General features: G+C 43.5%; 1 protein-coding gene across 11 annotated transcripts in view; it reads left to right on the forward strand.

Moving 5' to 3' along the window:
- Positions 1-5,538: 5,538 nt before the first annotated feature.
- Positions 5,539-13,520, forward strand: part of SEC24B (SEC24 homolog B, COPII coat complex component) — a 51,710-nt gene continuing 43,728 nt past the window's right edge. For 9 of the 11 annotated variants that reach the window (XR_005932038.1, XM_041122251.1, XM_041122258.1 and 6 more), the window contains exons 1-2: positions 5,539-5,850; positions 11,557-12,264. Coding sequence is in view for 10 of the 11 variants with exons in the window: in XM_041122251.1 (XP_040978185.1) it covers positions 5,727-5,850; positions 11,557-12,264 (832 nt within the window). In the remaining variant the exon portion in view is untranslated. Of the gene's footprint in view, positions 5,851-6,108; positions 6,390-11,556; positions 12,265-13,520 lie in introns of those variants that run through there. The other 2 variants (XM_030012877.2, XM_041122257.1) reach the window with 2 other exon arrangements.

A 13,520-nucleotide genomic window follows, 5' to 3' on the forward strand; every position in this document is an offset into this window, starting at 1 on the left:
GTTCCCATGTTTGCAGCACATTTCTCTTTTAGAAGTAATGGCAAGCTTTGCTTTGGGGGCAAGCAGCACATCTGGAGCCACAGGAGGAAGAAGGGAGCTCCAGTGGTTTAGATGAGTCATTGTTCCATCTTAATGGAAAACCTATAAAATATCAAACTGCCAGAGAGTAATAGATCTTTCAGGGGTTTATTAGTTTTACAGGTCTTATAAAAATTACTGGAAAAACATAAAACTTTAATAGCTGAAAACTGAAAAGGTTTCATGAGCTTAAGCTAGGCCTGTTTGGATCACAGCATTGCTACGCTTCTACAGTTGGGATGTGGCACACCAGCTGCAAAAAATCCCCAGACTCTCTCGCTTTTGTTTAGCTGTCCTCCAAGGTCAGACGAAAGCTTGTGGCTAGTTTCCCTTTGAAGACAATTTCATGAAAATATTTAGATCTCTGGATATAGCTGAGGTTCTTCCTGCGTCATAGCTTGCCTGGTGATTTCTAAGTACTAATGCCGTAGACTGAAGTTTGCAGCTGATGAAACCACCCAGGAGTATTACAAGCCTAGATATAGATATATATGTTTATCTACACTGCATACTCAGGAGGCTTACCAGACATAATTGCCAATCAGGAGTTATCAATTTAAGTAAGAATTTATGTCATATTTCCAGATTTGAAGAGGTATCACAGAATTTATAGACTAGACTGTGAATAGGGATGACACTCATTATTAGGGGTTACAGAATGGAACAACTACTCTGACTTCAAGTCTCAGACCCAGAGGTCATAATGATTAGCTGCATCCAGCAACTATCAGCTGTAGCAGTTAGCACTGCTTATCGCTTTGGTCTGTGTGATGGGTTGACCCTGGCTGGTTGCCAGGTGCCCACCAAAGCCGCTCTATCACTCCCCCTCCTCAACTGGACAGGGGAGAGAAAATATAACAAAGAGCTTGTAGGTCGAGATAAGGACAGGAGAGAGATCACTCACCACTTACCATCACGGGCAAAACAGACTCAACTTGGGGAAAATTAACTCACGTTATTACAAATCAACCAGAGCAGAGTAATGAGAAATAAAACCAAATCTCAGAACACCTTCCCTCCACTCCTCCCTTCTTCCTGGGCACAACTTCACTCCTGGCTTCTCTACCAACCCCCCCAGTGGCACAGGGGGATGGGGAATGGGGTTTACGGTCAGTTCATCACACGTTGTTTTCTGCCGCTTCATCCTCCTCAGGGGGAGGACTCATCACACTCTTCCCTGCTCCAGCGTGGGGTCCCACCCACGGGAGACAGTCCTCCACGAACTTCTCCAACGTGGGCCCTTCCCACAGGCTGCAGTTCTTCACGAACTGCTCCAGCATGGGTCCTTTCCACGGTGTGCAGTCCTTCAGGAGCACACTGCTCCAGCGTGGGTCCCCCACAGGGTCACAAGTCCTGCCAGAAAACCTGCTCCGTGGGCTCCTCTCTCCACAGATCCGCAGGTCCTGCCAGGAACCTGCTCCAGCGCAGGGTTCCCACGGGGTCACAGCCTCCTTCGGGAAACCCACCTGCTCCGGCGTGGGGTCCTCCACGGGCTACAGGTGGATATCTGCTCCACCGTGGACCTCCATGGACTGCAGGGGGACAGCCTGCCTCACCATGGTCTTCACCACGGGCTGCAGGGGAATCTCTGCTCTGGCGCCTGGAGCATCTCCTCCCCCTCCTTCTTCACTGACCTTGGTGTCCGCAGGGTTGTTTCTCTTACATGTTCTCACTCCTCTCTCCGGCTGCCGAATCCCGCCTGTCCCAACTTTTTTTCCTTCTTAAAAATGTTATCACAGAGGCGTTACCACTATCACTGATTGGCTCGGCCTTGGCCGGCGGCGGGTCCGTCTTAGAGCCGGCTGGTATTGGCTCTCTCTCTCGAACGCAGGGGAAGCTTCCAGCAACTTCTTACAGAAGCCACCCCTGTAACCCCTCCCGCTACCAAAACCTTGCCACGCAAAACCAATACAGTCTGGAAAAGAGCTAAATCATTCTCTTACATCACTTACAGCCATGCTAGGATGATGACAATTAGACTGTTGTTGATGCCAAGGTAGTCAAAGGTGGCTGGATCACCACCATCAGGTTGGTAGTGGCAGTGACAGTCCCCTTTATCCTATAATCTGCACAGGGACTGGTAAAGATGATGTCCGTATAGAATATGCATGCATAAGGTTTTCCTTAGGACTGGTGAAACTGCAGCCAGGCAGATCCTGCTGCTTTCTGAGCCTTTTCCATTACAGGTATAAATACCCCAGAAGAAAAGAAAGGAAAACAAAAAAAACCCACAAAAATTAGCACAGTTCAGTCTCGCGTACCCAACTTGAATACATGCCAAGTTCTTCAGGCAGACAAACAGTAGCCCCGCGCATTGCTGAGACACAGAACTCCTCTGGAGCTACCTGGATAAAAAAAATAAGATAAACTACATGGAAAGTAAATCTGTACATGTGTAAGAAAGCTGAGCTGCATCACAACTGATTTCTCTTTCTCTGGTAGGTTTTAGATCTTTGAAAGATTTTTATTTAAAGTGGAGCATGACTACCCTGGGGCCTCTTCTACTAATTAGCCAGCTACAAATGAAGTATCATACAGATCTCACCCAGTGGATGCAGGGATTTATCCTTCAGTCAGATGCAGAGGTGACCCAAGCAGAGGCACACTTTATAGTGACATCAAGAGTCTTGATTTGCCTTTCTCGTTCTGGAAAGCAATCGCACTACAGTGACTACAGGCAACTTACCCAAATACAGCGATGTTAACACAATTTGGGACTTCTGATTCTGAAAACGTGAAGCTTTATTACTTTGCACTGAAGTGGCCCACTTCCTGTAAGAAAAGCAGGAGAATAATTAGAAATTTATTAGTGAGATAGGGTCACCCACAGCTATATTTTGTTGATGGAGATTATAAAGCACCTAATTTCGGCATTCTCCTTCTGAAATGTATGGCAACGTGGAAGAGACTTGGCTTAGTTATGTTAAAGCTCAAAATTATTTCTAACTCAGTTTATGATGATTTTGTTCCCAGATTTTCCTCCTTGCAAAAATAACTTTTGCTCTCTAGGTTTGGACATTTAGTGCCCCTTTTATCAGATTACAGTTAATGAGATTCACTTTCATGTTCTGCTCCCCCAAACCCAAATGACAGAGGGACCTTTTTCTGTCATTGCAAAATTGCCTGCACCAAAAGTAAAAATAAATCTATTAGTGATTAAGCCTCACCAACTGGCCAAAGAATTTGTTACTCCAGTAAGCTTGTTATAGACTAAGTGGAAGCAATGCCCTAGGTGAGCCAGCTCATGTGTTATTTGCTGCATGATGACATAAACAGCAGACATTAATACTCATTTCTTGCTATCTGCAATGAATTGCTATCTGCATTCAGATTCATTATAAATGAGGAAAACAAAATTAATGGATTTGAGTTTACGGTGGATTTCCATTAGGGGCCTGTGTTCTAGCTGCCGACACATCTGGATTTCCTAGGAATGAATGCGTTTAACCACAGTGTAATTGTTGCTTGCAGAAAATAATTAATTAAGCCATGTAGAAGGTTTTGTAAAAGCATTCAAAACAATGGGAAAATTCCCAGTTGCCTCTTCTTGCTTTTAGCACAATGATATATATCCCCTTGTGCTTGATCATAAATTGATGTGTAATTTTCACAGACTGTGTGATACAGGACATATTTATAGTCTCACAGTACAAGGATTTAGAGAAACAAGACTTTGGAAAGGAAAAACCTGTGTCAAAACACAGATTCACGTGTGTATCATGCTGTGACAAAATATAGTTGTAGTACAAGGAAGCAGTTACACACCTTCTAAAACGGCACAGAGAATGAAAAGACAAACCAACTGATCGTCCGTATTTCTGAATTATTTTGCTGTCATGCATTCATTTCACACAAGTACTTTGTGTGAGATGGAGGATGGGTTGCAAAGAAGGAAGAACAGCTTTAAAAGCAGAATTCGTTAACCCTATCACAACAATATAGCTTTGGGAGGAACTCCAAGAGGTCACTTGCACCAAAGCTGGATGACAATCTCACTCTCAACATGTTTGTGTAACCCTTGTTAAGAAAGAGCCCTGCAATTATGGCAACGCCGCACCGTTCCCATGTCACTTAGTCCTTTAGTATCTTAACGTAATATTTCTTAATAGCTCACCTGAACTTTGCTGCATTTTGAGCCCATTATTTCTTGCCCCAGCTTATTAGGACATGGAGAAGAAACTATTTCTTTCAGATATGGATCTACAGTCTCTCAAAGGACTAACGGAGGCCTGTGCGAGATGCCTCTGCATAGTTTGATGGAGTGCAAAGGCTGAGAAACTTTAAAATACAGCCAGTTCCTCCAATATTTAAAGATGTTCTGCATTCTTCATAACAACAGTAACAGTCAGAGCTGGACCATATGCTTAGCATACAAGCAAAGTAATGAAAAAAGTATTAAAGTATTTAATGACAGACATGCATAACAACCAGTAGGAAAACCAGCATACAAACAGGGAAGGAACTGGTCAAATATATGTAACATGTAAAGGTGACTCAGCGTTGTTGGACTTGGTCTTGACAATACAAGCACCGGTGTATGTTACTGTGCTTTTGATTTCTGCACCTAATAAAAGAACCTGAGCAATGAATTCGGTCTTGAAGAGCGTCTGAGTGAATGACAGACGACAGATGGGTGGCAGAGACAGACAAACAGTCAAAATTAATACTGTTTAGCGTGTGATTGACTGTGGGAAGTGCTAAATCGTTTGGAGGTCCTTTGCCAATAGTAGCCAACAGGGGAGGCTCGCCAACACTTTCCTTTCTGTTTAGAGAATATATAGTATACATTCTGTACAAAGACTGAAGAGCCTTGCCCTTCTTTGTCAAGGCCTTTCTGTCTGTATAGATAGTACATACACACTACAGAGAGAGAGAATACACACAGTGTACACTCCTCACACAGGAAGAAAAGCCTTGCCTCAGCTCACCCTGCCTCACCGAGGCTTTTCTGCCTGTATATAGAATAATTACAGAGGGAAAGTTGTCACTTCTCACCTCACCTCACCTCACCTCATGAGGCCTTTTCCCCCTGTGCAGAGCACACACGTTCCTTCCATGTGTTCTAGGGTCCACCTAACCCTAAGATACAGACAGCATATATTATCTGTACAGCCAGAAAAGCCTCAACTAGGCAAAACGACGGGAGGTGTACGTACAGCGTGTGTACGTGGCCGTGCAGGGTTACAGACAAGGCATGCGACCCCCGTTACCCACAGACTGAGCGGGCCGAGCCGGGCCGGGCCGGGCCGCTTCTCCCTGCCCCGCAGGCCGTTCCCGTCGCGGAGCGGGTCATGCGAGCGCTTCCCGGCGGTGCGCGTGGCGCAGGCGGCCTGCCGCGGCCCTCGCCGGCCGGAACCGAGGCCCGGGCGGGCGGCGGGAGGCGGGGCGCCAGGCCTCCCTGACGCCGGGCAGGGCGGTGCGCGGCGGAGGCGCCGCCAGGGGCCGCTGTGGGCGGCGGCGTTAACGGCCGCAGGGCCGCGGTGGCGGGAGCGGCGCTCGGGCCCGCCTGCGCGCTCCCCTCCTCTCCGCTCCCGTGGGGCGGCCGCGGCCTCCCGCCCGTCGGCGACCCTCGGCGCCCGGCTGCCGTCGGGGCGGAGAAGAAGGCGGAAGAGGAGCGGGCCGGAGTTGAGGAAGCGCTGCGAGAAGCCATGTCCGCGCCCGCCGGGCTGCCGCCGCGGCCCGCCGGTGCCGCCGCCGCCGTTTACCCGGGCGGGCCGGGTGCCTCCCGGGAGGCCGCGGCCCCTCAGAGCGGCGCGCCTCGCTACCAGAACGGTGAGGGGCCGGCGGCCTGCGCGGGGCCTAGCGCTGGCGGCGGGGAGAGGCCGCCCGCGGGGTCCCTGGGGCGGGTTGCGCTGCTCCCGGGCTGGGGGCCCTGCGGGTGCCGGGGGCGGGGGGGCTGCGCGTTTTTCCCTCCTCCTGGGGTGGCGGGAGGTGCGGCCGCTGCGGGGGGCGGCGTGGGCGCGGGTCCGGCGGAGGGCCCGGCGGTGGGCCGCGGCGGAGCCGGCAGGTGAGGAAGCCCTTTCTCTGCAAGGCGGCAGAACCCGCCGGAGCCGCTTGGGAAACGCGCGTCCCGCCCCGGGCCCCCGCCGCTACGTGCGGAGTTAACTTTTAAGAAGGCGCAGCCTCTCCCCGCCTCGCGAAAGGAGCGAGGGAGGGGGTGTCCGCTTCTTTCTCGTCTCGGGAATTTGGATCTGCCGGGGGTCGCGGCGGCTGCTTTGTGGCGTTTCGGGAAGGCTCTGGAGGCCGAGGCACCGCCAGGCCTGGGCTCTGGCGGTCGTGCGTGAGTATGGGCAGACAACCACGTATTGAGGGTGAGAGTGCTCGCTTTACTTCGTAGCTGTTTATGAACTTGAAAGGAGTAGGTGGGTAGGCGTTCGCACAGCTGGATCTTGGGTTTTGGGTTGAATAAACAAGATCGGACGCGTGGAACGTGGGTCACTGAAAAACAAAAGTAAAACAGCTCAAAGTCACAAAATACCGACGTGCTTTTCAGATGGAGAAGCGTTGGGACTAACTGTGCTATGAATTAAAATAATTAGCGTGCAGTTCCTCATTTTTAAATTGGTGTGCTATAAAATCAGTTCTTTATTAATACACCTCGTTAACTTTTCAGAATGCCTGTGTGATCTTCATCCCCACCTAATGATGGTTTTGTATCTAAATCGGGCCTCTTGCTCGCACAGAGTTTTAGCTCCCGCTCTTAAACCCTTTATTTTGTAGTCAGACTGTTTTGTGCACAAGCGGTTTTTTTCTGCACAGATCAGTATGCAGGGTACTGACCTACAAAATTTTTTACTCGTGAATATTTCTCATCTCCAAAGGGGTAGTTAGGCGATAAGCGCTTACATGCCTATAAAGTAGGTTTTGAGTCAGTTTCCAGATAATGCAAAAGTCACTGAAGTGAATGAAAAGGAAGGTAGATATTGGGGAGATACTAATGCCTCAAATGTGTCCAACCTTTAGTATTGTAATGCTGAGTTTTGTCAAAATTACTCAGAAAATGCCAGCTTAAGGCTTTCAGTAAAAAAACATGTCATTGTCAGGACACAGCTACTACAGCATCAATAACCTGGAAACGCGTTTGACAGAAACAAATAGAAACTGACATGCAACGTTCTCCTTGTGTTTTTAACTGAATGAAACGGTAGTTCTAAAGAGCCATCATTACTATTTGTTAACTCCATGTTGCTGCTAATATTCTTAAAAGTAACTCATTTAAAACCTTGTAGTAGACCATTTATTTTCTGCGAAACACTTTAATTACTGTTCAGTAATAGTCTTGAATTTTTATGTTATAACTTTCTAACTACTCAACTTAACTTTGGCTTCTCTGTTCCTTAAGATATCTTACAGGGATGTGTATTTGATGATTTGTAGGCAAGAACTCTGAATGTGTCACTTTGTGTCATTTAGCAATAGCATTCCAGAATTTTTAGACTAGTGTATCTGCTGTCTTTTAGTACTAAGCTTCTGAAGTTATAACACAGGATTTGAGGCTTCTTTTGTTTTTTTAATTGTAATAGGAGGGGTGGTAGAGGGGAAGAGTGTAGTCTTTTTCTGTAACTGGAAATTTCCATTCTGTCTGATAGAAACTAAATTTCACAAAGAAGATTGTCTTTGCTTTTGAAATTTAATTTTATGTCAGTATAATGGAGTTTAAATGTAAGATACTTAAGTGAGTACAGCTGTTTCTGTATTGGCTGAAAGAAAACACTAGTGCATCCTTTCAGATGTTTAGAGTGCTCTGTGTTTTAATTTCATAAAATGTGGATTTTTCAGGTAAAACTTTGAAGTTACTGGGATCTGATGAAAGAGGGGCTGGTTTTTGCAGAAAGCAAGCAAGCTGTTGCACATACAGTGATATTAAAAAGGATGTTCAGCTTTGTTTTTAGTAAGTTTTGCCCGGCCCCAATCACCAAGTCCATTTCAGACCCTTGGAGACTTTAGTTTTAGTATAACGTAAGTCTTTAAAAAGAAAAAAAAAAAATCTTGTTCGTATTTTTTTTTTATTCTTTCCTGCAGTGCTCTCAGTTTGATCCTATACTAAAATTACGTGTTTAAAAAAAAAAAAAAAAAGCCGCCGTTGTTTGGGTTGATGTTCTTAAGTCTGGAGCTTTAAAATACTGTTCTTCTGAATAAAGTCTTGCAAGCTTGAGAAGCTTTTATTGTAGTAGCCTTACAGGTGGCTTTGTATCTAAGTGGAAAATGACCTGTCTCCCAGTTTCAGCATAATAAAGTGTTGCTTGTTAAATCAGTACTAAAAGATGATGTGTTTTTCGAGTAGTGATGGAAGACTGCAGCATTAACAATTTAATGTATTGAAATGTAATGCTGAGAGGATACTTGTGTTGAATCCCCATGGTTCTCCAGAAGATTTTTGTCTAGTGTTGTCTACAACTGGTTTGTAAGATTACTATTGGCATTTGGGGACCATAATTTTCTTATGATGTTATTTAGCCTTGTTTTCCATCCCTCCTCAGACTTTGGATCTTTTGGATAGTTTCATTAAACTTGATAAAGAGGATAGAGGTCCAAAAGATACAAAATCCCTGAATATTTTGTGAAAATGGGAATCTGGGTGAATGAAGGAGCTAGCCGTTAATTCCATGACTGAACTGTTGTGGGAGCTCATCAGTGGCTTGATTTGCTGGCTTGTTTGCAGGCAATTAACAAGGCACAGTAGTGCTGTCCCCTGTCCATCCCATGAGGGGTATGTGAGAGAGCTGTGGTGAGTCTTCTCTGGAGGTGGATAAAAGGATGTTAAAAGTTACAGAAAACTAACAGGTGTTCTTGGCTAGAAAGGAAGTTGGTGTTGTAGGGTATATAGACTACATGTAGGTAGGGTACGTGGCAGATGGCTAAATTATTCATGTGAGAGAATGCATGGACATAAAAACCAAGCAAACGTGACACTAGCAAGTAAAGCTTTACTAATTCACGTAGTGGTATAGCCATAGCGCTGCTTCTTTTTTTTTGTGGTGGCTTTTTTCCCCTCACTAAAAAGTGATAAGGCTTTTGGGGTTCAGCTGTTAATGCCTATGCAGTTATACATTGTAACATTATAAAGTATTAATTTGTTTGTAGAAGGAGAGGTTGACTGCTTTCATTGTAGAGATGGCGTTTCAGCAGTACGTGTTCTTTGTGCAGCTGAGGTTTTCACCTCCTCTCGTGGAGTTTTTTTGAGAGATTTGTCAGGTGTTTTGGGAGGAAGGTGGAGTACCTGAGACATCAGGACAGATTGTACAATTAACCGGATGTCAAAATGACACTGAAGATGTACTCAGATTTCCAGTGTTGAAAACTGTCCAATTATCTAGTCATCATTACTAGCTTCAGCTACTAATTGCAGTACAAAAATTACTTTCTACTCACGTTCTTTATAATCAAATGGGCAAAAAACTCACTTCAGATAATGGGAATAATCTTTTATCTGTAATTGTAAAACTTGCTTTTAAAGGACCAGGAGTTTGAAATCAAAAATACAAATTTTCAAATGTCAGGTGTGTCTGTCTTAGTGAGGTCTTCACGGGATTTATACTCTTGTGTGCTCATGTATAGTTTTAAACTTACAGATGTTTCTACTTAAAAATGCAAATAAAGATGACTCGGGCTTTCTATAATGTAGAGACTGATATCTTGTATTGCTAATTTAATCTGTCTTTATTTATTGTGTGTGTTTTTAAACCAGAGCTAGATACTGCAAGACTTTGCAGTAGATGATTTGATATGCAACCTTTTATTTGGAAGTCAGGTGCTCCTAAGCCAGTTTCTAAATTATACCTGCTCAGTTGGTTTATTCCTCATATTTTAGTAAAACAAATACACAGACTCTTCAGAGAAAACATCTTTTCTTGCCATCTTAAGTGACGTAACTGCTTAAAGCAGTAAACCTTGACAGATATAAGTTATTGGTGTATTTTTGAGTTGGCTCTTTCAGACTTTAAAAAAGCAGGTCAAAATTTTGCCAAAGTTCACGTAGCTGTTAATGACTTGCTAACTCAAAATCATTTTCCTTTAAAGGAGAATAAACTACAGAGCTCTATGAAGCAGCTCCCACTTTTTCAAGAAAATAATGAATCCGAAGCATAGCTACATACTCTCCTCAAAACTCAGGATGTAATTTTTTTTAAGCTCTTTATGCTTTCTCCCAAAGTGCCTTTCTGTCTTTTGACCCAACAGTCCAAGTTACTGCTGATCATTTTTTAGCTCCTTTCTCTTCTACTCAACTTTCTGGGTTGTCAATTAAGACAAGGCATTTTTAATTTTATCAGGAAGCAATTTTGGGCAGTATGTTCCTTGCTTACGGGATTCCGTTAACAAATTCATTATTAAAATGCCTTGCAAGTTAATTATAGAACATCTGGGTGTTCCTTGGAAACAGTGACTTTTCAGAATTTCAAGACAAGAGAAGTAATACTTACATTTAGTAATCATTGTAAATATAAGGAGGGAAATCAACAATTCATTATCATCACAGCTGCTGTTCAGTCTGCGAGTGGCCAAGTGCTGTGCTTATGTTTCTGTTCACCAAGGGCTGGGAAATAACACCATAGTCATTCAGTGTGACTGTAAGCAGTAGGGTGTGGTAATTTTAAGAAAGGAAGTTATCAAGGAAATGCATTTGTGGTTCACTAGAGAATAAAAATGGGGTTCAGGAAAAGAACCTGAGGAAGAACTTCCAGATTTACCATTGATAAGTTGGACATAGTTAACATTCGGTCTCTAGCAAACAACAAGTACTTGTTTGACCCTTGCTGGACCAATATGTAATTAACCTCTAATGTTGCAGAGCCAGTTGCGGTGACAGTGGAGGTGAATTTCTCTGATACCAACATCTCTTATACCTGGTGTAAGAATCAGGCAATAAACAGAAATGAAGTGCCTTGTCAGATACTCTGTAGTTTCATAAAAATGTTGATTTTCATAAAAGCATAATACAAAAGAACATAGAAGACAAAAATAACTGCCCTGCAGCACTTTATCTTGGTCACCATATTGAGGATTTGTAAAGAAGAAGAGTACCTGCATTTTTATATATTGACATATTGGTTTGACTGCAGCTTTTCATTTTCCATATTCAGTTAGTTTCTTGAAGGCATACTGTTGTATTCAGACACTTAGAAACATCAGTTTGGTGCTTACTGTTGCTCACTATTTGTTTAAACATTAACCTCCTAAAAACTCTTAAAAATACTCAAAGTACAAGTGTGAGGCATACAATCTTGGCATGGAAACTTCTTTTGATAATGGAAGCAATCCATTTTTCCGTTAGTTCTGTGTGTGTTTGCAAATTACTTCAAATACTGCATTTTGCATGCATTATAGTTGGTTTGTTCTCTTTCTGCTGATGGAAGCTGACCTCAAAAACAGTGACAGAAAACAAGAAGAAACCAGTTGTTTGTTAGAGTAAGTAGAGAGTCCGTTGGCACTACTAGCAGATGCACCTTTAATACATGTGATGCTTTCTCTTCATTTCAGGTCCTGTGCAGAGTCGGATGCAGTTCCCCTCTGGCTATGGCTCACATCTTCCAAACTACAGTGTGCCCTCAGGACACTATTCCCAAGTGCCCAGTAAAGCTGCTGCTTCACATTTGGATAATCAGTACAGAGCCAGTTATTACCCTACTTACTATTCAGCACCAGCACAAAATGTTATGACACCTTCTGTGGGTACCAATGTGTTGAATACACAGGAATCACAGCAGTTGTACAACAAAACTCCTGCCCATACAGTGGGGTCAGCTGAAGGACCTATTCAAGGAGCAATATCATCCGCATCCTACTTGCGTACAAGTGCTCAGCAGTCATATTCAGCATTTGGTAATCACTACAGCACTCCTGTCAGCTCTTCAGTTGCATCTCAGGGATTTCCCCTTAATTCTGATCACTACACCATGCCCGTGGTTTCTAGTGCCATGTATCCTAATGTTTCCTATCCTCCTGTGGCTGCTGGCAGTGTGTATGGGCAGGCATTTACCTCTCAGACCCTACCTGCTGTTGGACAGTTCAAAGAGACAAATACATTTTCTAGCCAGAGTACATCAGTACCTCATTCACTTCAACAGCATGTTCCAGTGGGATATAATACAACATTAACAACTATTTCATCTGCTCAGTCCATTCAAGACAACCTCTGCAGGAATCTCACTGGATCGGTTGCTAAAGTAAACAACCAAATAAATACAGGTATGGTATTATTTAAAGGACAATGAACTTCCAGGTGTGTTTGGGGAACATCAGAAATCATGTGCTTTTGTTGGTTTGTACTTGTTCACTATGTGAAATTCTGTATCATAATTTTGAATTCTGTCCTTATTCATTCTTGAAACTTTTTTCAGTTGGTTACCACAGTCCCCACAATAGCAGCTAATCATATCACTGACATGTTTCTGTTGAGAGGTACAGAAGATGACACTATTTGGGGGATGGTTTTAGTTTATTGGGGGGGTGTGAGTGTAGCCTTGGAAGGGAATTTTTTTCATGCAGTTTTGAAGGAATGTGTAATTTCTGAAATATCTCTATTAATCACAAAGATACTTTTTTCCTTTTCTGGCTAGAGAATTTTTTTAAGCCGTCATCTAAGTTGATTCTTTAAATTTTACCTAAGTGAGCACACATGCACTCTTCAGAAGGTTCAGAAAAAGTAGAAGCCTACATGGGTTTGGAGGCAACTGGGGTGTTTTTAATTAATATTTTTGATAAGCATTTGAATGAGGGAGCAATTTCGGTGGTTTTAGCTGATTTTTGTAAGCAACAACTTGATGTTTCTAGTATTGATGTAGCTATAAAGAAGGAAGTTGTGAAGGTGCCAGTTGAGGGCAAGTACACTCAGTCCTCTTTAGCAGATGCAGCTTCTGCTTCATGGGAAAACTGAGTTAAGTTCATGGGGTAGGCAGTACTTGGTAGGAAGAATGGAAGAGATGAGAGCTGTGGGAGTGCCTCCACATTGAAACATCTTGCTCTCCCTCTGAGAGCAATAGTGCGTGCAGGAAAATTCTGGTTTTCTTTCTATACTGGTAATTTTCTGACTTCATGCAGTTTTGACTTGTAAGCTGTGCAAGAGTAATGGCTTTCTTTTTCTGCGGAGACAGATGTTGGAGAACTATACCTTTTTTATGCCAGATATTTCAGGTTAGAATTTAACATTAGAATTGTTTTAAGAGTCCTTGTAGCTGAGGTTTTCTAAGACAAAGGACTTAGGAAAGATCATGGTTTTGATGATGGTAAAGCTTTGCCTGGGAAAGCCAGCTAAGCTTAAATCAAGCTCATCCAATCCATACCAAGGTTGAATTTAGTTTCAATATTGCTTTTTCTTCCCCCCCAGACTAGGATGTAGAGTGTCATCCTTCAGCTCAGTTTTAGTACTTTGAATATTAGTAGATTTGAATTCTGTGCCTGTGAGGTGCTCTGTGCGATTTCCTGTAATATTTCAAAAACATGAA

This window comes from Aquila chrysaetos, chromosome 1, assembly GCF_900496995.4.
Source record: "Aquila chrysaetos chrysaetos chromosome 1, bAquChr1.4, whole genome shotgun sequence".
Classification (NCBI taxonomy): Eukaryota; Metazoa; Chordata; class Aves; order Accipitriformes; family Accipitridae; genus Aquila; species Aquila chrysaetos.